This window comes from Saccostrea echinata, unplaced genomic scaffold, assembly GCF_033153115.1.
Source record: "Saccostrea echinata isolate AGI-Se365-2 ecotype Australia unplaced genomic scaffold, CSIRO_AGI_Sech_v1 ptg000040l, whole genome shotgun sequence".
NCBI lineage: Eukaryota > Metazoa > Mollusca > Bivalvia > Ostreida > Ostreidae > Saccostrea > Saccostrea echinata.
Window position 1 is genome coordinate 2,693,818 of NW_026889789.1, and position 24,769 is coordinate 2,718,586.

General features: G+C 33.8%; 2 protein-coding genes across 2 annotated transcripts; one reads left to right on the forward strand and one right to left on the reverse strand.

The window, feature by feature from the left end:
* The first annotated feature begins 8,596 nt into the window (after window positions 1–8,596).
* On the forward strand, window positions 8,597–11,039 carry LOC133200519 (putative nuclease HARBI1). The gene is made up of 5 exons (XM_061336305.1): window positions 8,597–9,014; window positions 9,509–9,621; window positions 10,180–10,291; window positions 10,499–10,622; window positions 10,757–11,039. The coding sequence occupies exons 1-5, from the start codon at window positions 8,597–8,599 to the stop codon at window positions 11,037–11,039; spliced, it is 1,050 nt and encodes a 349-aa protein (XP_061192289.1).
* A 6,589-nt stretch (window positions 11,040–17,628) lies between these two features.
* Window positions 17,629–24,320, reverse strand: LOC133200621 (myb/SANT-like DNA-binding domain-containing protein 4). The gene is made up of 5 exons (XM_061336410.1): window positions 23,767–24,320; window positions 22,304–22,374; window positions 20,471–20,617; window positions 19,643–19,705; window positions 17,629–18,057 (listed from the first exon to the last, which is right to left on the reverse strand). The coding sequence occupies exons 1-5, from the start codon at window positions 24,003–24,005 to the stop codon at window positions 17,840–17,842; spliced, it is 738 nt and encodes a 245-aa protein (XP_061192394.1). The 5' UTR covers window positions 24,006–24,320; the 3' UTR covers window positions 17,629–17,839.
* Between the last annotated feature and the right edge of the window lie 449 nt (window positions 24,321–24,769).

Consider the following 24,769-nt stretch of genomic DNA (forward strand, 5'->3'; position numbering starts at 1 on the left):
CGAAAAGACTCAGCCACTATGCCAGTCAAATTGGTCTGCAACCCAACATCAAGAAAACTGAAGAAATGAGGTTCAATACATCTTCTAGAAATGAACTAGAAACAGATGGAAATAAAATTAAACAAGTTGATATACACTGTATTGATTACTTATAGCTAGAGGCAGTAATTAGTACTCCAACTCAAAAAAATATCAAGAACAGACTAGTAAAAGCAACATAGCTATGTTAATGCTTCCCGAAGCTTTAAAATGCGCTCAAAACATAATATGTCATTGCGAGGTCGGTTTTGGTTTTAATTTATAAGTATTGAACTTAAGTACTTCCAATTTATATAGAGCGTTTCCTCGGCTATATATTAACATATTTGTTATGGTATCTCATGACTTTGTTGAACACGTGACGGTCATTTACAATTTTTTGAAGTGTTTCATAAAAATCGCTTCGGCGCAGCTGATTAACACAATAATTATTAAGATTTTGTTATATAAATAAACTCATCGTATCCTTGTGTATCAAAAATATGCCTGGGAAAAGTCATAGTATTACTTAGATACAAAATATTTCCCGAGAAATTCAACTTACCTACAAATATGAGTGTATTTCCAAAACAATATCGTAATCTGTTTTAAAACAAAGCCAACACACATTTTTCCCAAGCAAGATTCAGTTAGAGAACAACCTCTTCTTACAGATTTCCACAAAAATTTTCAGATTAATCCTCATTAATCACCATGCAGTTTGAAATAAAGTGTAAAGTTCATGACACCCTCCCCGTCATAACACCTAAAATGTGCAGTGACTTGACGTCATTTTCCATTATGACGTCATATTTTGGTAGTTCAGAGATGTGAAGGCACAGAGTGCACTGCGATATTCTACGGGAAGCCTTAACCAACCTGCGAATCGAAATTGACATCCATATATTCCCAACACCCCGTGAACACATTAATTTACGAGTACCCAGTTAAAATGGAAACAAAAGGATTATGCTATAAACAAAAGAAATTCATTAGTTATGCATCTAATTGTTATTTAAATTAATTCTAATATTCTCTTGCGGAATATTGGAAGTTGGCTCCACAGGGCAGTAACTCAATTTCATTATTAGGTTACAGGCTATTAATTTTACCCCTTTTTCATTGACTACGCAAGTAGTGCCAGTTTAAAAATAGAAGTTCTTTCCTCAAAAATTCTTGGGGATATATATGGAGTGTAATGGGGTTATTTTAGGGCATAGATGGAAAGAAGAGGGTCTGAACAAAAATTATAAAATAGATAATAATGGGAAATTGTGCTTTTAAGTGAGTAGCAGAAAGGGTGTATAGAGGCCCATGTTTACCCTTTCCTCGAAGGTAAAGTGAAATAAGCAGGGTAGGGGTTATTTGCGATGCCATGGCTTGACTTGCAGACTATGAATTTTCCAGAGGGCCTGAACATTTTTGGACTTGGATTGTTCTTATTCTGTGCCAAGTTTCAGGTTAGTAAAGCTAGTGTGATTTTTTAAATTAATTTTAACATTATAAAGAAATGTATAGCAAAATAATTGGTAGTCTGTGTCCTATCACGTCAAAGGCTAAAACTCACGTTTATCAATCTATTGACACATTTTGGATTTTAGAGACAATTATGCAAATTTGATGACAAATTTACTGGAAAAAATTATATTTTGGAGCAGTAAAATTGATTTTATAAATTAAAAAGGAGGAGGGGACACCTGCCTGTGTAGTCAAAAGTGTTTGATGTAATGTGTGCAACCAATGTGTGTCAAAATTTTATGTTATGCAATATGAATATTGATTGTATATTTAATGTTGTGCTGGCATAGAACCCATTGCTCATTGATCCTGTTATTTTCAATTTAAAATGGAGTACAAAAACTAGTTATGTTTATAACATTGTATTGTTCTATTTCACTGCTCTAAGTAGGAGAGAAATGAATCATTCCTCACAACTTTTGTTACTTTGTGCCCGTAATTATAGTTGACTAACAATAATTTATTAATTATGAATGTGAATAAAGTTAAAAGTGCTTTAAATGTTGATTTTTTTTCAGTGACGTATTTTCAGTCGATGCGGTAGGATCACTTGCAGTGGGGGACTTCTTTATATTTTTTAAAAATTCAGGTCACATGCCAGCCAGAAGTGAACACATTTCTACCAGTAGCAGAGATAAATGAGTATACAGAGAACATGATACAGTTGTCAACAATATAAATCTACATTAGCTTTCACTAAAGGTATATAATAAACTGTCTCTTAAGTTTGTACCATTTTGCTTTATTTCTACTGTTTTCATCTATCACAATGATCTGGTGTACAGTCTGTAAAACTTTCTCTTTTTCTTTTACCTTTTGGAATTGAACATTTGCGGTCTGATTGCTGGCACAGATCTGTGATTGTCCAAGACAGGGGATGTCAGTATGTTGCTTAACATTTCATATGGGATGTTTGGCCATACAGACTTCCCCAACTCTTGTGGCATCTTTGACATCATGGTCTGTGGTAGCATATCAGAAAAAAACAAGTTTTTGGACAAAGAAATGTGTTTTCAAGAATTTAGACAGACACTGGGCTAAAATAATGCTCCATCTGGGAAGCAAAATGTGTGCATTTAAATATAACCTTCTCTTAGACACCCCCCCCCCCCCTTTGTTGTTCTTAGTTGTCAACTTCCAAATAACTCCAAGAGTGATTATATGTGGAGCACAGGTATGGTATGTATATTCTGTGTTAAACCATTGAAAGTATATGAAATGCTTTTTAATTATTTTCTGTTATTTTGTACCTTTCTCTTGTAGTGTTGTCTCCCTTTGTTCTACACTAAAGTGAAGAATTTATGTAGGTAAAATGCATGTTTAGATTCCATTTCTTGTAAATTCAGAGTTACAGGAACCAAAATTTTCTCAAATTTATGGTATTTATTGTCTGATCATGCTTATTAGTGTATGAAATACTCATCAAAGAAGTCTAAATATGACCAGGGATAATCCAATTTGAGCAGTAAGTATCACTTCCTGACGGAGGCTAAATTGACCAAGTCGGATAACCTGCTTATAACAAAGGGATTAATCTCTTTTCCTTAACATTTATGACGATTTGATTTAGCTTATATTTTGCAGAACTTTTTAATACTAGTTTTTCTAAAATTAGAATTTTCTAAATATTTTTATTTTTAAAATTTCTAAGAAATGTTTGCTTTTTGAGGGTGTTTTCTTTGAAAAATTGTTTAATTTTTTTCATGTAATAGGTAAATTTTGTTTCTTGAATTCTGTATAGGACACACATATCTGGTATACCGGAATACAAGGAGAGAGAAAAACTGGAACATATTTCTGTTGTGAGCATTTTAAATTTGATTAGCGTGTGTCGTATGTTTATTTCATCCTATGATTTCAGGTGTTCCAGCACATCATTTTAAAGGGCCATAACTCTGCCTAGGAATCATCAATTTCAATGAAACTTCATCAGCTACTTTTATAAATTTTAGCAAAATCAGACAAAGTTTGTGTCCTTGTGTCCTTATTAGGTTACAGGCTATTAATTTTACCCCTTTTTCATTGACCATGCAATTGCAAGTAGTTCCAGCTTAAAAATAGGGTTTTTTCTCAAAAATTCTTGGGAATGTATATGGGCCGGTGGAATGAGGTAATTTAAGGGCATAGATGGAAAGGAGAGGGTCTGAAAAAAATTATAAAATTGATAATAATGGGAAATTGTGCTTTTAAGTCCGTAGCAGGAAGGGTGTAAAGACGCCCATGTTTACCCTTTCCTCGAAGAGAAACTGAAATAAGCAGAACAGGGGTTATTTGCGATGTCATAGCTAGGCTTGCAGACTATGAATTTTCCGGAGAGCCTGAACAATTTTGGACTTGAATTGTTCTAACTCTGTGCCAATTTTCATATAAGTAGAGCCGATGTGATTTTTTAAATTAATTTTAACATTATAAAGGAATGTATAGCAAAATAATTGGTAGTTTGTGTCCTATCATTGAAAGAATAATAAAATGTAACTCTTATAATGAAAGATAACTCTTACTTCATACTTGCTATATTGTCTTTTTCTCAAAATGTGGTATCTTTATGTTGTACATTTATTGTTAAGAACTATCGCCCTGTCTCGAACCTTCCATTTATTTCTAAAGTCCTGGAAAAGGTCATTAATTCTGGCTAGAAGATCACTTACAGTCAAACCACCTGCATGATAGACAGCAGTCAGCATACCGTGTTCATCATTCAACTGAGACTGCTCTTTCGAGAGTCAATCACGACATAACATCAGCACTAGACAAGGGCTCATGTGTTGTTCTCTCGATACTGGACTTATCTGCAGCCTTCGATGTGATTGATCACACAATTCTTATCAATCGCCTTGAATTTTCATTTGGCATAACCGGTGCGGCCTTGGATACAAGATCAAAGTGCTTGCCTTTGCGGGAATATACTTTTTGTTCTTTACTAATTCTGAATATCTTATTATACATTATAATACACAGAGCAGATATTTTTTCTTTCATTGATTTGAACTTTTTAATTTCTTTTTGTATGATCTCTTACTTTCCCAAATTCCGTGATTTTTCATATCTTCCAAGCTTTGTCTGTTTCCTCTTTCTGTCTCTCTTCCTTCTTAGTTTTATTTTCTTTCCATCTGTAAGTTCAATTTTTTTTCTTTTTGAGCATTTTCCATAATCAATTTTCTTTCGCTGTCATCTTTCTTCAAGATCACTAACCATTTTCTTATATCGGTGTCAAAAGCGGATCCATTATCTTAAAATCAAGGAAAAAACATCTCTTATTTGTAAGAATTTGTCAGCTTCCGTAGGTTTCGCTTCCTTACCCCCACCAGGGCCTTGCCCAAGACCCACTGGGGACTTTAGTGCAGCCCCCCAGACCCCTTGCCTTCTACTGCACCCCCCCCCCCCGTTACGAAATTCCTGGATCCGCCACTGATTGTCATTAAAATTAATAGAAATTTCAATAGTATTTATATCAGAAAATGACCCTGATTTTAAATTAAATCTAACTGACCTAGCAGTCTTTCTAAACAAATATTCGAAATACACGAAGAACATTCATCTAAAATATCTGGATTTACATTAAAATGTAAAAAAAAAAATCATTAAAAGTTTTCTGTACTTTTAATTTTAAAACTCCACTAAGTCTTTCTAAAAACACAGCAGTGAAATTGTTGTGAAAACAACAATCATATAAATAATATGAAACCTTGTTATAAAACTGTGGTCCATAAATGAACTGTAATTCTTGTTTTAGAGCCATTGATGGATCATCATAAAACATATTCAACGCAAGTAAAAGCCTCTCATATATGGACCCCATATATAAAATATTACCAACTTCTAAAGCCTTTAAATAGTAAGGTTCAGTAATTAATTTGTATAAAATTCCGAAAGCTCTTAAAAGACATAAAATAACCTTACTTTGTAGGGATAAAACAATGAAATTCTGTAAATGGAATAACTAATTGACGTTCGAACTCTTCGATGTTTACTTACATGTATAGATTCTTCCGGTAATCATTCGGTTAAATCTTACGACATGCTACTGATACTGATAACTTAGGTGTGTAACAAGCTTATCTTTTAAAAAGATTGGTGAGCTAGCGCTGTAGCATAATAAAATACAGAAGATATCTGAACCATTTGTTAAATTTGCTGAATCGATTAATTATTAATAAGAAGGCACATTGGAGCACTGGGGGGGGGGGGGGGTTGAGTCGGGGGTGGGGGGGTGGGGGGGAGGGGGGTGTCATAATTCAGAATGGTGAATCTAAGAGTGAGCTTCACGTCGGCAATGGCATAACTCCTAACTGTGCTTTAAGCATAAAAGCATAAAATATTCCAGTGTATTACTGCTTTTTTAGCAATCGCATCTTCTCGGAACTTTCCGGCAAGCTCGGTAAACATATCCGAGGTTGCGGCGGTTTTCCGAACTTGCCGGAAAAATCAAAGAAGGTAGATTAGAAAAGCTAGGTATTCATTACAATTTTAGAAATAACAGTCTTCGTTTTATAAGACCCGAGTAACTGTTACTTTTTGTTCATTTACGTGCAGGATGGACAACAAAACACTTAACTTCAGATCATATGTATTTTCAGATGATAAAAACTAAACTGATATGTCTTTCCGACATACTCTGAAAAGATTTTTTTTTCGAGCTTGCCGAAAATATCCAGGAAGGTGGTGTAACTGTGAGGAAAGCTAGATGTCTAGAATCTTGGAATTATATGACCTAAGTTTTTCTTGTACTTTTATGTGTAGGTTAGACAATAAATAAAAAAAAAAAATCAGAATCCGGATCTAGACTGGTATTGTCTGTCTCTAACGTAAGAAATGTATATCGCACATATCAGACAGGAAAGGCTAGTGTAAATTCTGATCATATCTATATTTGTATGACAAAACGAAATTGTTATCGCACAGTCTATCTACAGTAGTTTTCCCAGAATGCCCGACCGTGAAGTCGAGCATGCGTATTCCAGAAATAGACTAACGTAGTTGCTAGCGCTCGAGAGCGCTAGCAAAAAGATGTTTATTTTCTATTGTTATTTTATGAATAGTTCTTTTGTTTCAAATTTTTCAAATCTATTCCGTTAAAAAATTTATTCGGAAATATGAATCAACCTGTATTAAAATCTGATTGGGTGTACGATACAGGATAGTATAGGATTGAAATAACTATTGTTTCTATCGTGATTCCTCAATCCCGCATTCTATCCAAACCCATCCCATGTCAAGTTGTGGGATAGCAGCACTGTAATGCTGGAACGCCAACTTTAAAAATAAAAATATTTTTTGACACTAACTATAGATTAGATTCTTACTACATGTAGTCATTCATGCGCAGACCCAGTATTTTTCAAGGGGGTTCAAATTAAATCCACTCAAACATTCAAAAATTAAAAAAGATATCCGATCAGTACTTATTTGACAAGTAAAAAGTAATTTTAATCATCTTCTCCACTTCAGAAAATCTTATTTTGTCGGGAAGGGAAGTGAGTACAAGTAGCCATTTCTTAAAATTGTACGACTCTCCATGTAATAAATCGGGAATCCATGCTTCCAGGGGGATCCAAGGTCATTTTGGTTATTTTACTATAGTGTTTATTAACTCTGATGTGGGAGGTGCTGACTTCACTGACTCCCCTAACCCCCACCCTGACTTCTAGATCAATTATTCTGTATTCCAACTGATTTGATTTTATGGCAAAAGCTGACTGATGTAGTGTCTCCATAAAGCCATTTTGAATGGTTTGTCTGTTTATCTGCAAAAAACTTTAAACTTCTGAGTTTTGATCAGTTGGAACTAGGGCATGTGTTTTCATTGTAATGTTTCCTTTCGTTGGGTACCAACATATTTGACCTTTTGACCTCCCCATTGAAGTTGAATCCACATTTCCATAATTTTACTAAATTTAAGCATTGACCATTGACGATAGATTTTGAACAGGAACAAGGAACTGTATTCTTTGTGAATAGATAAGACCTTCCCTGAGTACTAATCATTTTTTTTATTTTTGACCTTTACCTTAGGGTTGGATCTACTTTTGAAATATTTTAACCTTCGTCCAACATTTAACACTCGGTAAGATCTAGGGTTTTCATATTTCACATGTGTATCCCTTGTGATAAGACCTTCTCTTGGGCACCAACAATTTTTATCTTTCAACCCTGACTTGGTGTTTGACCTACTTTTGAAACACTTTCTGCCAAAACTTAAGTAACAATATTTTTGACTTTATGACCTTGAACTTGATTCACCTTTCTGAAAAACTTTAACCATGACCATAGTTTCTAAGTGGCTGTTGCAAGGGCTTTCATATTTCAAAAGTGTATCTATTTTTTTTTATCTCTTGGCTTAGACCTTGGATTTTTCCTCGTATTTGAAAAACTAAAACCTTAAGTTTGCAATCAGTTGCCACTCAAGTGCATCAGCGTTTCACAAACACATCTTGTTTTTTTTTTTTTTCTTTTCTTGAACTAAAATGCTAGTATGATATTTCAAAACAAGATGTATTTGTAAAACACTGATGCCCCCGTATGACAACTTACAGCGAAAGTTAAACTTTCTCAAATGCAAATCAAATATGCTGGTACCCAAAATAATGTCTTCTCACAAGAAATATACTAATAAAATATGAAAGCCCTAGCAACTGTTCAAAAGTTATGGCCAAGGTTAAAGTTTTTTAAATGTAGGTCAAACTCAAAGATCAAGGACCAAGTGTCAAAGTTGTTGGTATACAAAGGATAGACTTGTCACAAGGAATACAAATTTGAAGTAAGAAAGCCCAGGCGTCGGGGCCACCAACGCTGAGATTTTCTCAAATCTGAGATTTCTCAAAAAATTTGAGTATTTCTCACCAAACTGTGCCACCAAATAAATATTTTCTCAAACTCAGACTTATCTTTTGAGTTTTTTCTCAAATCTGAGATTTTTCTCAAATCTGAGATTTTTTCAAACATGCGTGCTACCAACGTTTTTTCCGACTCAGCTGAGAAAAAAATCTGAGATTTCTCAGAAAATCTTGAGATTGGAACATAGCAACCTCAAATAAATTCTCACGTGAAATCACTCACCAAAATGGCAGTCAGACGACATTTGCAGCGCCGACGTCGCCGTCGAAATTCCATTTTAAGAAGAATGAACGACCGTTCTAATCCACTGGAAACTTTTAATGAAGCTGAGGTATTTGAAAGGTACCGGTTTGTCCCAGAAACAATTATGTTTATCGTTGGTCTTATTCAAGACCAACTGCTTTATGACAGCCAGCGGAACAACCCCCTCACACCCTTGTACCAGGTTTTGGTTGCCCTCCGGTATTTTGCAACGGGGTCATTTTACATCACTCTTGGGGACACTTTGTCTGTATCCAAGAGTACGGCAGGGAGAGCGGTGCGCAGGGTGACAGACCTTCTATGCACACAGGTCAGACAATTCGTTCGACTTCCTGACAGAAATGAATCTATCTGCATTAAATCTGCCTTCCACAAAATTGCAGGTAAAATAATACACACAGAAGCGTCTGCACATCTTGTTGTTTTCATTTGACCTTAACCCAGTCGTAAAAAAACGAATCCTGAACCCTATTTCATAATATACACTACATATATATAAAACGCATACATGTATTTTATAAATCTTTCCACATAGAATTCATTTAATTAATCCTATATTAGTATATATAATATACAATATATATATTTTCATCCATATGACACATACAAACGAAATATTTTAAGAAAATATTGTTGAGAAAATAGGTTGGTGGATCAAACAACTGCATGCGGTCCATCATTATGTCAAATTTTTCTAGGATCCTTACTTTTGAGGCAATTTATTCTTTTCACCGTAATAAGTAATTGTATAAATGTTTTTTCAAACATTAGCATCAAATGTCTATTACAATTAGCCCCCCCCCCCCCCTTCCCCCTCTTTACAAAAAAAAGGGATAGAAATGTTCATATTTTTGATAAAAATTGAATTCTATTTTAGGATTCCCAAGTATTGTTGGATGCGTGGATGGAACCATGATAAAAATTATTGCTCCAGCTGAAAATGAATCTGATTATCTATGCCGTAAAGGTTATTATGCTCTTAATATACAGGTACATGTACCATATATATATATATATATATATATATATATATATATATATATATATATATATATATATATATATATATATATATATATATTATCATTGTCCACACAAGCTAAGTCTGACATAATATATACACACAGTTATTATAAAACTGATACACCATAGAATGCGTGGAGGGAACGGGGGGCACCCTCAACTTTTTTCTGAGCATAGTCTCTTATTGTTGTAATAAATTTTCATTTATATGCTGGACTGGTCCCCCTCCCCTCCCCCCCCCCCCTTCAACCTTTATTTGATGTAAGTTTGAACACTGGCAAATTCCAGCATTTAAAAAATATACATACCAAGTGAAGCCCCCCCCCCCCCTTTCCAATAGAATTTTCGAGTTTGAAAAGGGTTTTTTTTTAGCTGTCTGATTTTTTTTGTGGTTTAATCACCCCCCCCCCCTTTTGAAACTGTAGCTATGGGTCATACAACAAGTCCAGTGCAAGTCAATCATAAATTTATGCAACTTTATCGGTTTGAAATATTTTCATTCATTACATTAATTTAATTTTTCAGATGACATGTGATCCACAATTTAGAGTCCTTGATGTTGTAGCAAGGTGGCCTGGGAGTGTCCATGATGCTCGAATCTTTAGGGAATCGAGCTTGTGCAAAATGATGGAAGAAGGCATGTGAATACATTACAGTCTATAATGTTAAATTTACAGTCTATTTACATGTTGATAGAATTAACATATGCCATATTTTTTTTAAACCTTTGTGTATTGGATACATGCAATTACTACAATTACTTCAAAAATTAAAAACTCACAATTTCAACATAATGTACAAATTTAAAACAGTTCATGAATTATTTAATTGTAATGCAATTTAGGACAGCTATCAGGGATTCTCCTTGGGGATTCAGGATACGGCCTAAAACCGTATCTCATGACCCCTTACATGGCAGAGGATGCCCCTAGGAATAGGCGATTAAACACAGCACATTGCAGAACAAGGTTACTCTTTAGATTTGTCTCTTCTATAGAGCAACAGACTTTACAATTAACCATTTCAATACTAGAAATTTCAAGTTTCAGGTCAGAAAACCATGATACATGAATATTAAACCTTCAATTATTTTCATTGTCAGGGTTATCATAGAGCAGACCTTCGGCATTCTTAAAAAAAGATTTTATGCCCTCCACTGTGGCCTTAGAACCAAGCCGGAGAGAGCTTGCAGAATTGTAACAGCATGTACCATCCTTCATAACATCGGCATTGAGCGAAGGGATATTCTTCAAGATGCCGATGTTATGAATGATGTGTGTGCCATGGCTGATGACCTTCAAGTGCAAGATGATGCTGTTGGACGCACTGAGGGACCATATCAGAGACACTTACTTCTTATGAAGATGGTAAATCTATTTTCTTAACATTACTTTATTACATTTGAATTTCTAAAGGTATATGGGAATTTTAATGCTACAGGTAAAATACAACAACAGCCAGATTCTGATTTTGATGAGAATATTTAATTGAGTTAATGGTTTAAAAGCTACATCTAACAATCTTTAATACATGTATATACATCATACATTTACATGAGGATCTAATAAGCACAAGTGCTTAGGAACACTTACAACAAGAAGTCCATGGTTCACAACACTCACCCGAGTCACTATGGCCCTACTGTTCTCTTTATGATACACTTTGATTGGCCATTGTGGACCCATCCTACTCTTGGGGACCGTGATTTGAAACTACATAATTATATATTAAAGATTCACACAAGTTTCAACCCTTCTGGTCCAGAAGTTCCTTAAAAATTTCTAAAATTTTTTTTCAGTATTTCAATTCTAAACTTTGATCACCTTTGGCAACCCCACCCAACCCCAGAGGGTTATGATTTGATTAAATTTGAATCTACACTACCTTAAGATGTTTCCAAAAAATTTCATCTTTACTGGCCCAGTGGTTCCTGAAATGAAGACATTGAATTTTCACTAGTTCTTTAATAATTATCTGCCCTTCAGCCAATGGTTCTTGAGAAGAAATTGAAAATATGAAAAGTTTACTGATGGACAGACAGACAGACAGATGCCAGACAAAATGTGATCAGAAAAACTGACTTGGGCCTTTGGCTCAGGTGAGCTAACATGTAAGGACATAAAAAGAGGAGAATGACAATTCATTAATTTTGTGATAGAGTTAAAACAAGTAAACTATTGTTTTGTCAAAGTATGTAAACGCACATCTGCATGTCATAATGGTAACAGATTAAAACATCTTTGATAAAGATAGTGATAACAATTCTAAGCATTTTTAACCTTTAGCAGGTAGGGATATAAAGTACATTTACAAACCTTGATATCCCTAGTCCCCTTGTATTACTTTTTTTATTGATAGTTTCTGTTGAGCAGACTCTTTTTTATTAAGTACAACCATTTCTTTCTGATAATCATTACCTTTGGAAGTCAATAAAAAATTCTCTGAATACTCAAATTAGACCCCATTTGGAAAGACTTTAAAACATATCAACTCCATTGCATTATCTACCACTACTTTACTATGTGACACATTGTAGACAAGAAACAGCTAATGAAAATGACAAGGACTTGATCTTGTTTCCCTTTTAGGAATGAAGCTTATTTTAACCTATGTTATACGATATAACATAACTTGGGGCAGATTTTTAAAGAATTTCCCTATATATTTCAATGTAAAAATTGGATTCCCTATTATGGCCCCGCCCTACCCCTGGGGGTCATGATTTTTATAATTTAGAATCTACACTATCCCAGGATGCTTCCACATAAGTTTCAGCTTTTTTGGCCCAGTGGCTCCTAAGAAGATTTTTTAATGACCCCATCCTATTTTTGTCTTTTCTTGATTATCTCCCCCTGTAAGGGGACTTGGCCCTTTATTTTAACAATTTAAACTCCCCTTCACTTAAGGATACTTTGTACCAAGTTTGGTTAAAATTGGCCTGGTGGTTCTTGAGAAGAAGTTGAAAACATGAAAAGTTTACAGACGAACGGAGGGACAGACGGACGACGGACAACTGGTGATCAGAAAAGCTCACTTGAGCTTTCAGCTCATGTGAGCTAAAAAGCGTAAACTGCCCCAAGTTATGTTATTTCATATAACATAGGTTAAAATAAGCTTCATTCCTTATATTTTAATTTCAGTGTAGACAATAAGACAATTTTTCCTCCAAAAATGGCTTCAAATTGAGCATATTTTAAAAGTAACTTTAAGTGGAGTAATACGTTTTTGATGTAACTCATTGTGACATAGGCAACTTATGTTATACGATATAAATGAAATCTTTTATCCAACCAAATGACATGTTACAACTAAAATTAAATTATTCACCTATAGATGCTATATGCCAATTTTTTTTAAAAATTGGTTCTGCAGTTCTTAAGAAGAAGCTTAAAATGATCAAATGTTGACTGATGACGCATGATGACAGACAAAAACATAAAGCAACTAGAAATATGTCCATAGGACATGAATGCTCAGCCGAGGGTATATTAGTAATGCAACATGTAAAGAGCAAAATCCACGAACCATCAGAAATGGCCTCATTCCAAAAATTAACGTGGTTTTTATTATAGATAGTGTAGACTGTTAGCTTTTCATAACCGTTTTTCTTTTTTCGATATCTATTATACTTTTTTAAAAGGAGATCTTGCAGTATGGCAGTGTTTTGATGGAAAAATGCAATAGGAACGTCATTTTTTGTAATGTAACGTCACGTCAAAAGGCGATAGAAGTGACTATCGGATTATAATGTACCGATATATGAACACAGGACTTGAAATTAAATAATTGGAATAGACATTTATCTTATCAACATCATAATCAATTTATGATTATATTAAAAAGCAGATAAAGATGTTCATTTTATATACATATATACATGTACCAGTCAATTCCCCATCTAAGAATAAACAGAGTATATAAGTATTACCTGATATGTTGTTCAAAATACATCTTTACTGCAAGAAATTAATAAAGATAGAAATTTGTGTTTATACCGGGCTCATTTTGAATGTTTCTATACAAAGAGAGTACATGTGACATTTAGATAAATTCTTATCTATATTGCTAACCAAACTTTCATACGCGTACGGGAGATTCGGCCGCAACTCAACGGATAGTGTATTTATTTAAAAAAAAATAAGTTAGTGATTCGTGCCGGGTTGTAGAGATAAGTGATGTTTCCTTTTTTCTCAAAACATATCATTATCGATAGATCTATAAATATAGTAAATTTAATATGCTTTCTTATATGTTACTATAACATTCACTACTTTCTATTTCATTTTCACGTTATGATTTTATTGGGGGGGGGGGGGGGGGCATGCTCCCCCGGTTCCTAACTTCCTACGGCCATGTATATTGTGTTTAAATGTTAATCAGTGTACAGTCATTTGTAACGAGGGTTGTACTGGTCAATAAAACTTGACAAGAACTTTTTATACATAAGACTGTGGTAATTAAACAATTAATACAGAAGACTGCGGAAGGCCTATTACCATAGATCTACAGATTTTACTCGTTATTGACATTAATGTACTCACGATTGAATAATTATGAATTTTTTGAAACATACATGTATCAATTCCCTTTTCTTCTTTCTTGTCAAAGTGTATGACATTTTTTTTTTTTTGCTCGTCATGTCATTCATTTTTCTTGATGACACCCACCCCCATCTCTTTAAAAAAAAAACGATGCCCCGGATAACTGAATATTTTTAGTAATTTCCATAGGGACATATATTTAAAATATGCATTTTGCTTCTGGAAACACATATGAGGTATGTCAATAAACGAAAATACGTGTATCAAAACAAATATTGTCGACATAATTAAAAGATATAGGAGCAAATACAGGCGCGTAGCCAGAATGGAGCTGATGTGTACGCAGGGAACGGCAGGGGGACTGGGGGCCGCCCTGAGGGTCCCAGTAGATCCAGGGTGAAACCCTGATGGGGGCCCAGGGGGCAAAGCCCCCGTAAGCTAGCTCCATGGTTTTTCCAAATATTTCAATCATTTTCTTGCAGGAAATATGCTGTATCGCTTTTCTTTAGAAATAAAAACCTTATTTATATTGTTTTAAGGTATCCGACCCATAATAGGACTTAATTTTCTAACCTTAAATATCCATCCTATATTAAATACTTTGATATTAATTCTAAGCATTTTAGAGTAGTAAAGGATTTACCAAGAGAAATTTTCAAAAATATAATTACCTAAGCAGTAATTAATTAATGAAGATTGCATTGATGTTTATGGGGACAAGAAAATTTTTGAAAATAAAACTTTTAATACTAAGAATATCAAAAAATGCTTTGGTGGAAAGATGTATTTAATTATAAGGAATAGAAAAGCGATTGAAAACTAAATTTTTACCAGATAGATTTTTCAGAATTGATTTTTATTGATTAAAAGCAAAGGGGGATAACTCTTCAAGGACAGGACAAGGTCAAAAATTAGGACACATTCCGCTCTTACATATTGATACTAAAACATGAAGATTATGTCTACATATACTGAGTATTCAGCCAATATATATCTGTTATACATTCAGATTCACTGAATCTGAGGCTATTATGGGTCGGATACCTTAACACAAAGCTTATCTTCCACGGAAATTTATTATACGAGTATTTGAGGCTGGATATTTTACCGATTTATTGGAATCGTCTGCACTTTTTATAGTATAATGTTCAGCAACAAGTATAATAAATGTTAGTTTAAAAAACTATTGAATTTTAAATTATATACTACATGTATTTGATTAATTCAACGATATGATTTTAAATTTAATTTCTCAAATACCGAAAATGTCAATATGTTATAGATTTACAAACTAATTACTATAGATAATTTATTTGAATTTGGTAATAATTTGATAATAGATTTCACATTTGATTGTATAGACATGCTATCGCAAAATTTTATTCGAAATAATATGACCAAAAATATATATATGAAATCAAAAAAAAAAAAAAAAAAAATTTTTAAAAGTAAATAAAACGAAAATTTTGCTGGATGATATTGCGATATCTCTCTCTGTCGCTCTCTCTCTCTCTCTCTTTCTCTCTCTCTCTCATGTAGATCTCATGCAGCTACGTGCCTGAAATATACTTTGAATATTTTATTTAGTCAGAAACCAGACAAATATCCTTCCTTTAAAAAAGGATGAAAATTACTTTTCACGCTTTTATATGCATGTGCATAAGAATTATTTGATTGGTATGTAGGTACAAAAATAAAGATTGATTGCGACTACATGTTTATACAAATTTTGTATGTTTGTTTCCACATGGGGATTCGTCAAAAACATGTGCGTTTTACGCACCCGCATATGAGTTCTATTTTGGATCCAGTTTACAGGAAATCTCAATGTTAAAATTTGTAATGATTTATTTTAAAGATATTTTTTCCTCTGTCTATTTAATACATTTAACAAAACAACAGAAAGCTAGGTCCATAAAAGAATTAGAAAACTTTTTTTTAATTTAGCAAAACCACAATGACTACATCTTTTATGACGTCACAAATGACGTATATAATGAGTAACGTCACGTAAAACATACATGATCATAATATAAGTTTTTTTTTCCAATTTCGTTTTCAGAAAATGTAATTTATAGATTCTTTTCCACTTTATCGTCTGCACATGAAACAAACAATCGAGTGCTTCTCTTTCACCTTGTGTGTTATCTATGGATCTTAAGTGTAATATGAAGCACCCATTAAGGATTGATTATCAACAATTATTGCTTCTTGAAGGCATCAAAATAAACTGATATAAAGTCATATTTCATATTTGCCACAAGCAGGACCAACGATAATAATGGGCATGTATATTTGTATTTGTGGTATTTATACAGATGGTAAGTATGACAATTGTTCTTGCCTGTGGCCTCGTCTTTGAAAAAAAATCTGTCGAAAAAACGACATTTTTTTATCGCATTTTAGAAACCATCACATGTTCTAATTGTCAGATGTGCCTATCGGCACATCATATGACAATTTTTTTTTACATGTGGGATAGAAGTGTGTTGTCCACTTACCCAATAAATATAATACCCCTCTTGAATCGATGCTTTAAATTTGTGTAAAACACGAGGAAATACATGCATATGATAGTTTGTGGCCATGATAGTTCTTTCACACGCAATGATTTTTTCCTTTTTTCAACACGAGCGCACTCGTTACGGGTAAATATTTTTATTGGAAAACATTTGTCGAATAGTGATTGTTACTTTTCTGTTTTAATATTTTGCCGTAACGAATGTGCCCTATGTGTAAATCACGATTAACTGTGCAATTTTCGGCATTTTCCCGGAAAACCTTGAACCATGGTGAGGTTTAGAATTTAGTTTGACATCATTAACATCCGGTTTCGACGGAATTGTTACACGTGTGAAATGTATCAGTGTTCTAGGGTGCGAATTACCAAAAACATTTATTCTAAAGCCCTCTTTAATTTTTTCATATTTGCTAGGCCATATAAGGCATATTGTGGGTCGAGTTCTTTGTATTAATGTATGAAATTTGATGAGAATATCTTGAATAGTTTCTTTAAAATTGAAATTGAAATCTAAAAAGTTGGATATAGATGATAAATTCTCACCAAATTATGTATAAGTGCATAAACTTACATAAATATATCTTAAATGGTTTCTTTAAAATTATGCAAAATGCAAATCTAAGAAAAGTGAGGTCAAGGTCACAGGAAGGTTCAAGGTCAAATGTTTTAGATGCAGTTGAATACTTCTCACAAATACATATCAGCATATTTAAGTTTGATAAAAATATTGAATGGTATCTTGAAAACTGAGGTAAACATTAATTTAAGAAAAGTGAGGTCAAGGTCAAAGAAAAGGTAAAGGTAAAAAAATATTGATGCTGTTGAATAGCTCTCATCAGTATGTATCAGCATATTAAGTTTGACAAAAAAATCTTGGATAGTTTCTTTACAACTGAGCTTTGAACAGAGCTAAATGCAAAGCGTGACGAAAAGACAGACGGAAGGACAGAAGACGGACATGACAAACACTATATGCCCCGGCCATATTCATGGCGGGGCATAAAAAGGCTTCTGAGTAACTTGGGTGACCTAAAAATTTTATATGGTAACTACAATATTTCATCATGCAGCACCAGAAATGCATTTATATCCCTACACTACCTGATTAACCATTAACAAACTTTTAAATTTCATTACTTTTTAACATTTGAGCTACAACCTCTGGATTTGAATTAACCAATATTTGAAATTTTAAATCATAATAAGATTTCTGTGATTGGATAAGCTCTCTTTCATCTTTGATCTTCTTGATTTCTTCTTGTAATTTATCATTTTCAAGACAGAGGTTCCTTTCTTCCAAATCCTGAATTGTCATTCTCCTCTTTGATGACTTACCAGAATCTGTTAAAATAAAACTACTGAAAATGATAGAATTCTTTCTCTTTTTAATCTGAACATACAGGACCTTGAGGTCTCAAATTCACATCTTATCACTCCAGTTTTAAATATAATTGCTCAAGTTCACAAAAAGATAGAAATAGGTCACCTTAGTGACTCAGTTGACTAAATAATTTACAATAGCAATTTTATTGTTCCAAATCAACAGCAACTATTTCTCAAGGGACAATAAACTTGCTTTTGTTCTCTTTGTCAGTAAATAGGTGTAAACTATTCAACATGAGATGACCAATGGCACTATGTAAGAAAGATTCTATGGAAGTCAACTTACTGAAACTTAACTTGATTTTAAGTCATCAATATGAAGAAATAAATCATAAATCAGCTTATTACCTTTTGCATAGCATTAAATAATCCAGAAAACTAAATATGACAGAATGACAACAGAAATGGGTTTTGTTATATTTTTAAAAATTGTGTCCTATATAATTCTATACTAAAAAAAAGTCTAACATCTCCTGTGTTTTACTGAGCGGGCATAACAAATCGATGTTTAACTGCAGAGTGAGATGTTTGACCTGTCGATGAGATGTTGAACCTCTGACGTCACAGAGAGGGCAGGGTCAGCTATATCTTATTTGCAATTGTTGGAGTTCGACAGAACTGCAGTGCGAGTAAACGAAATTTACATCATGATATTTCAAAATAACAAGAGGCCCATGGGTCACATCACCCACCTGTGCACTGTGGCTAGAAAATAGCTAAAATCAGTTCAGCATTGAAAAGATTAAGTGGTCATGACCTACCCCTAAAAGGGGGGGGGTATGATTTGAAACAAACTTGAGCTGAATCTACACTAACTATGGATGCTTATATATTTCTTTGACTAACTGTGGCTTTTTTCCTATCCGTTTGAATTTTCATCATTGTGCCACCCTAGCCCCGGGGTCAGGATTTGAACAAACTTGAATTGACACTATCTGAGGATGATTCGACATGAGTTTCATCTTTCCTGGCCCAGTGGTTCTTGAGAAGAAGATTTTTCAAAGATGCCATTAATTTTTCACTAATTTGTAATCATCTCCCTTTGGAAGAGGGTGTGGCCCTTCATTTGAACAAACTTGAATCCCCTTCACCCACGGATACTTTGTGGCATGTTTGGATGAAACTGGTCCAGTGTTTCTTGGGAAGAAGTTGAAAATGTAAAGTGTTTACAGACAGACAGACGGACACTGGACAAAATGTAAACAGAAAAGCTCACTTGAGCCTTCAGCTCAGGTGAGCTAAAAAGTAAAAGGTACAACATAACATTTACTGACTGTGTTCTCAGGCAAAATGGGTTTTGTTGGCCTCTCGAATCAAACTGTTTGCCTCATGCAACAGTTTGGTTCTTGGATCTGACAAAACGCATGTTACCCTCGAACCCAGTGAATAAATGTATAATACTGTATATCTGGCCATTTTTTGGTAGGGGCATAAAAATTATGTGAATACTGAGATAGCACACAGAATAGATATTACGCAACTACCATAAGGGCCATTGCTTTTTTTACCCTATAAAAATTTTATTATCAAACATTTATAGTACCTCTGACATCTTTTTTCTTTTCAGGCATATCTGAGGAGGTGGAAGGCTGGGTTGGCAACAGATCTATTAAACAAACATTGTAAATTAGAGATCGTTTAGACTTAGTTTTGATTATGATGTAAATGCAGAATGAACTTGTGTAGCAACTTTTGTGATTTTTTTTATGTCCCTGAAGTGAAAGATTTTTGGGGATTATATAGATTTTGCCCTGTTTGTCGGTTTGTTTAGCTGTATGTTTGTCTGTCTGTCTGTCTGTTGTCAGCTTTAACTTAGTCCATAACTATTGCGCTGTCAAGGGTAAGGCTTTAATATTTGACATGAGTGTTCATTATGACAAGACCTTTCCATTGGTACAGAAATTTTTGATCATGTGACCTCAACTGTGACCTTTGACCTACATTTGAAGAACTTTAACATTGGCCATAACTATTGCACTGTACTCTACGTCCCACTCCAGAAATGTGTTACCATTGGGGGCATAGTGTTTCACAAACACATCTTGTTTTTCCTATTAAAATTGAAATAATGTCTTGCAGTTAACATATTGGCAATTTCATATTCAATTACCTTCCCTAATGTCTACTATCTGATATTTTATGTATAGTAAAGTATGGTAAATGATTGTTTCAACAACACTGCTCATTGACTAAATCTAATGCACAAGTTAAAAATCTTTTAAAGTTACATTCATGTACATGCAGTTGCCACAAATTTGAATTTGCTGAAAACTGTGACTTAATATATATACTAATCATAATACAGAGATACATTGCAAAGGTGTTGTTTGTCAGTTACTTTTAATTATTAAAAGTGTTAAGTGTCTATTACCAGCTGTATCTATCCCTCCAGATATACCTTCCAATGAAGGTCTACCTTCCAAGTTATCCAAGATGGATTTTTCTGCAGGAGATGGACTTGGGGGCTTTGGACCACCACCTGTCTTAGGCCTCTTCATCTCCGACAACTTTCCTTTGGCTAAAATTATTTTACAGTTTAATGATATTTTTTAATAGACAATTGTTATATTGAATACATACACAGAATACATGCTTTAAAAGTGTTTAAAAAAATGTTTACTTTACTATAAATGTGAACAAAGAACATATTGAATTCAATTTCTTCTTGATACATTGTGCACCACAAACTTTTTAAGCACTTGCCCAGTCGGTCTAGTAATGGCAAAAATTTTACTAGCTTGAATCCCTTTTTATATGGAGGGTAATCCTGTTAAAAAATCCAGACATGCAAGTTTGTAAATCCAAACTTGCAATTGTATCAGATTTATAGTCTACATATGTAAGTAGGTAATTCCAACATCCTAGCATGAAGTTTCCGAACATACAACTGTGTTGACTTTGAGTTTATACTGTGAATGTATTTTTGAATGTAAACTTTGTTTACCGGAATCTATATTGCCAAGCTCTGAATAAAATACTAAGGCAATTCTACAAATGTAAAGTCTACATGACTGTCAAATGATTACCCTCCAATATTTTTATCAGTACTAGCCTGATACATATAACTGTAGATTTAATCTGAAGGCTCAAATTTATTTTCAAAAATCAAATTTCTACTATCCTTAATTGTTCTGTCATTTCATTGTCACATGACATAACAGCATTTATGCAGTTATTTGATCCTGGAATGTAAGTGTTTTTGTTTTAATTTAAAACATGAATGCAGTCCGGTGCACCATAATCGTACATTATATGATATAGAAATGGAAAATTTGGCTAAACATTTAGCCTAAGTCCAATCACCTTTGTGCCAACCTACATTTACTAGCCCGTCTAAATTTTTACTAGTGTTTGGGCATAATGATAGTGCTTTTTGTGCACACTGCAGAGAAAATTAGAAAAAAATTTACATCATCATAAGATAGTTTATATGTGTACTTAAAATAATTCCTTGAAAAAATTTACAAGTGCAGGGTTTGACACTAAGGCACGTCCGACCGACCCAGTCTGGTAAATGAGTGGTCCGGTCGTGTAAAATGTTCGTGATCTAGACCGACTGGTCGTGTGGATGAAATAAAGTTAACCCTCATTTCAGTCTTTCAAATAAATATTCTAATTTTTAATCTTATTTGTCTGATTGTAAACACAGCCATCACTCTGTAGAAGAAAATTTTCCCGCAGACACAATTGCTATTTTTAATTTGGCTGTAATCGAAACTAGCTTCGTTCAGTGTAAATTGGAATGAATAGTTATTGATGTATAATATATATAATATATTCTTTAATTTACTTATATATAGGGTAATTATTTTATTAAAGTTTGTTGAGTGTTCTTTAAGGCTTATAATATTTGCATGTCCCGCTTATCCCGACTCAATGGCCTGCGTCCTATGGAACAGTCTGTCGAAATATATCTTAACAGGTGCAAGAGACGATATCTTTATTAAAGTATGCTTTCCAATTTTTTTCCCCATAATAATTAGCAGGTTATAAAAAGTAAAATTTCAAGTTTGGTCAGGGCTAGTGATTTTATGGTCAGGGCTAGTAAAAATTATGGGAAGTAGCCCGATTGGTCTAGTGCTCATAAAAGTTAATGTCAAACCCTGATGTGCTTCTGACTTTTTAATTTATATTAATTGTGTTCCTACTCTATCCTGAAAGATGTACATGATGTAAGCAAGAAAGTAAAGTTAGAAGTAAAAACCTCTCTGCTTCAAATTGCTGTACTGTTTTTGGGCTTCTACCCCAGTCCTTGAGTTTCCTGAACCACTACCTCTGAAAATCGAACCAAAAAAAAATGTTATGGTTTTTATGTCTCTGAAATCAAAGACAAAGCATAATGATGTGCTAACTTACTATAAAACTGTACAAAAAGATTAAACATAAATAATAATGGTAATTCTTTGCATACTCCTTAGAGAGAATTTTCTATGATCATAAAAATGATAAATGTGAGGGCCTGTCTCGAGACACAGTTAGATTATTCTAACATACATACTCCTTGAATTATTATCAGAATTTTAGGATTTATGAAAGTCATGAGTACATGCTTCCTACATCAAGACAAATCTTACCAATCTCACAGATAGTCATGAATTAATTAAGCATTGAATCATTATGTTTTGAAAGTTAGTCTCATAACTGCAACTGCACAGTGTGTGCAAACAAATTGAGTAATGCTTCAATGCTTATATTTACATTCTTTGCCTTGACAGTGAAATTTTATGTAATTTATACTTCAAAATCCTTGTATTATCCTTCAGGTAAGTTACAATTAATGGAAGAGTGCAACAGCTTCTATTAAATGTGTGAGTGAATTTTGATTTTCGCTTATGATGTTGCACTTCCAAGGCATTCAACGTTTGCGACATCAAAATAAAATGCATACTTTAACCTTTTGACCCAGCCCACTTTCCATGTCATATAGTGCTTTGAAAGCTGTAGCTTACCACATACCTTATAAGCAATATACATGTAAAATGTAAATATAAAAGATTAACATTGATTTTTTAAATGTGGTAATTAGTTTATAATTCTGAATATGTGATTGTGTCAGAGTCAGAGCTCACAGTCACAATTATTGAGCTTTAAACATATCATTACTATTATTTTATTTCTCTTCCTTTCAAGTTAATTTGTATGAAAGTTGTGTGTACTCCTATCATCATCACTGATATTAGTTCAAAAATTAGAAATAAATACATTACTTACATACTTACTTACTACGTTCAATTCAGTGACCTTAGGAATGAAAAAAGGACATTCTTTTTTTCAATTTATGCAGTCTTGGCTGTATGTAACTAATATCTAAAACATTCGGCGTAAAATGGAAACATAATACTATAGATATATAATTATTTAACACCACTTGGAGGTAAAGTGGGATATTACTAAGGGCAACCTGGCGATGAAAAACAGTGAAAAATTTCAATTTGCTCAAACTTGTGGCATTTCAGGTACATTTTACATGCTACATGTGTATCTTTTCTTTGATAATCATATAGTTGGTACTTATTTGTAATTGTTCGTATATACGTCTATTAAAATAGGCTATATATCAACTTATCTGTTTTAAGTTCCACTTCCAGAAGATCGTGCAGTCTGCAATCGCCATTTTGTTGCTATTTTTACTCTAGAGATCATGTGACTCGTCCGAAGATGACTTACCCATTCACTGCCTCCGCCACATCAGCCCACGCCTTTTCTTTGGCTGCTTTCCCCCCGAATCCGCCCTTAAATTTTCCGAACAGTACCCCCTCCATCGCATGTACTTCTTCAACCAGAATCTTTTTCTCCAGCTCAGTCCAATTCGGTCTTTTTTTCAAGAGAGAGGCGGGTGCGGATCCAGTTGAACAGTTATCATTGTTATTAGCGATTTCCATAGCTATCTCGTAGTCTGATGCCATGTTTGATAATATTGCAGACGGTCTCTACATGTGACGTCATTGATTGTTACGATATCAATATGTAAATATACATGCTATCTTATATTTCGTAATAAAACAAATGAAAACAATAAAGTGAAAGTAGAATTTATTATGTTCATGGCCGCTTACAACTTTAAAAACAATTTGAGATTTTTCTCAAATCTCAGCTCACGTGAGACGAATCTCAGAAATGTTGGTGGCACGGTGTTTTAGGAAAATCTCAGGTGAGGCAGAAATCTAAGATTTGAGGTTGAGATTTGAGCTGAGATTTTTATATGTTGGTGGCCCCGAAGCCTGGTCCCAATCGTTCAAAAGTAATGGCTAAGGTAAAGTATTTTGAAAAGTAGGTCAAACTGCAAGGTCAAGATCAAAGTTTTTAGTATATAAATGACGGTCTTGTCACAAGGATTACAAATGTGAAGTACGAAAGCCCTAGCACCAACCGTTCAAAACGTATGGCCAAGGTTAAAGTTTTTTAAAAGAAGGTCAAACTCAAAAATCAAGGGGTCAAAGGGTCAAAGTTGTTGATATCCAATGAAAGGTCTTGTCCCAAGGATTACATATGTAAAGTACGAAAGGTTTTGCACCAATTGTCAAAAGTTATGGCCAAGATTAAAGTTGGTAATTTTTTGCAATACTGGGTCAGACTCCAGGGTCAAGGTCAAAAGGTCAAAATTGATGGTACCCAAAGAAAGCTATTGTCGCAGGGAGTAAATACGTGAAATATGAAAGCCATAGCCTCA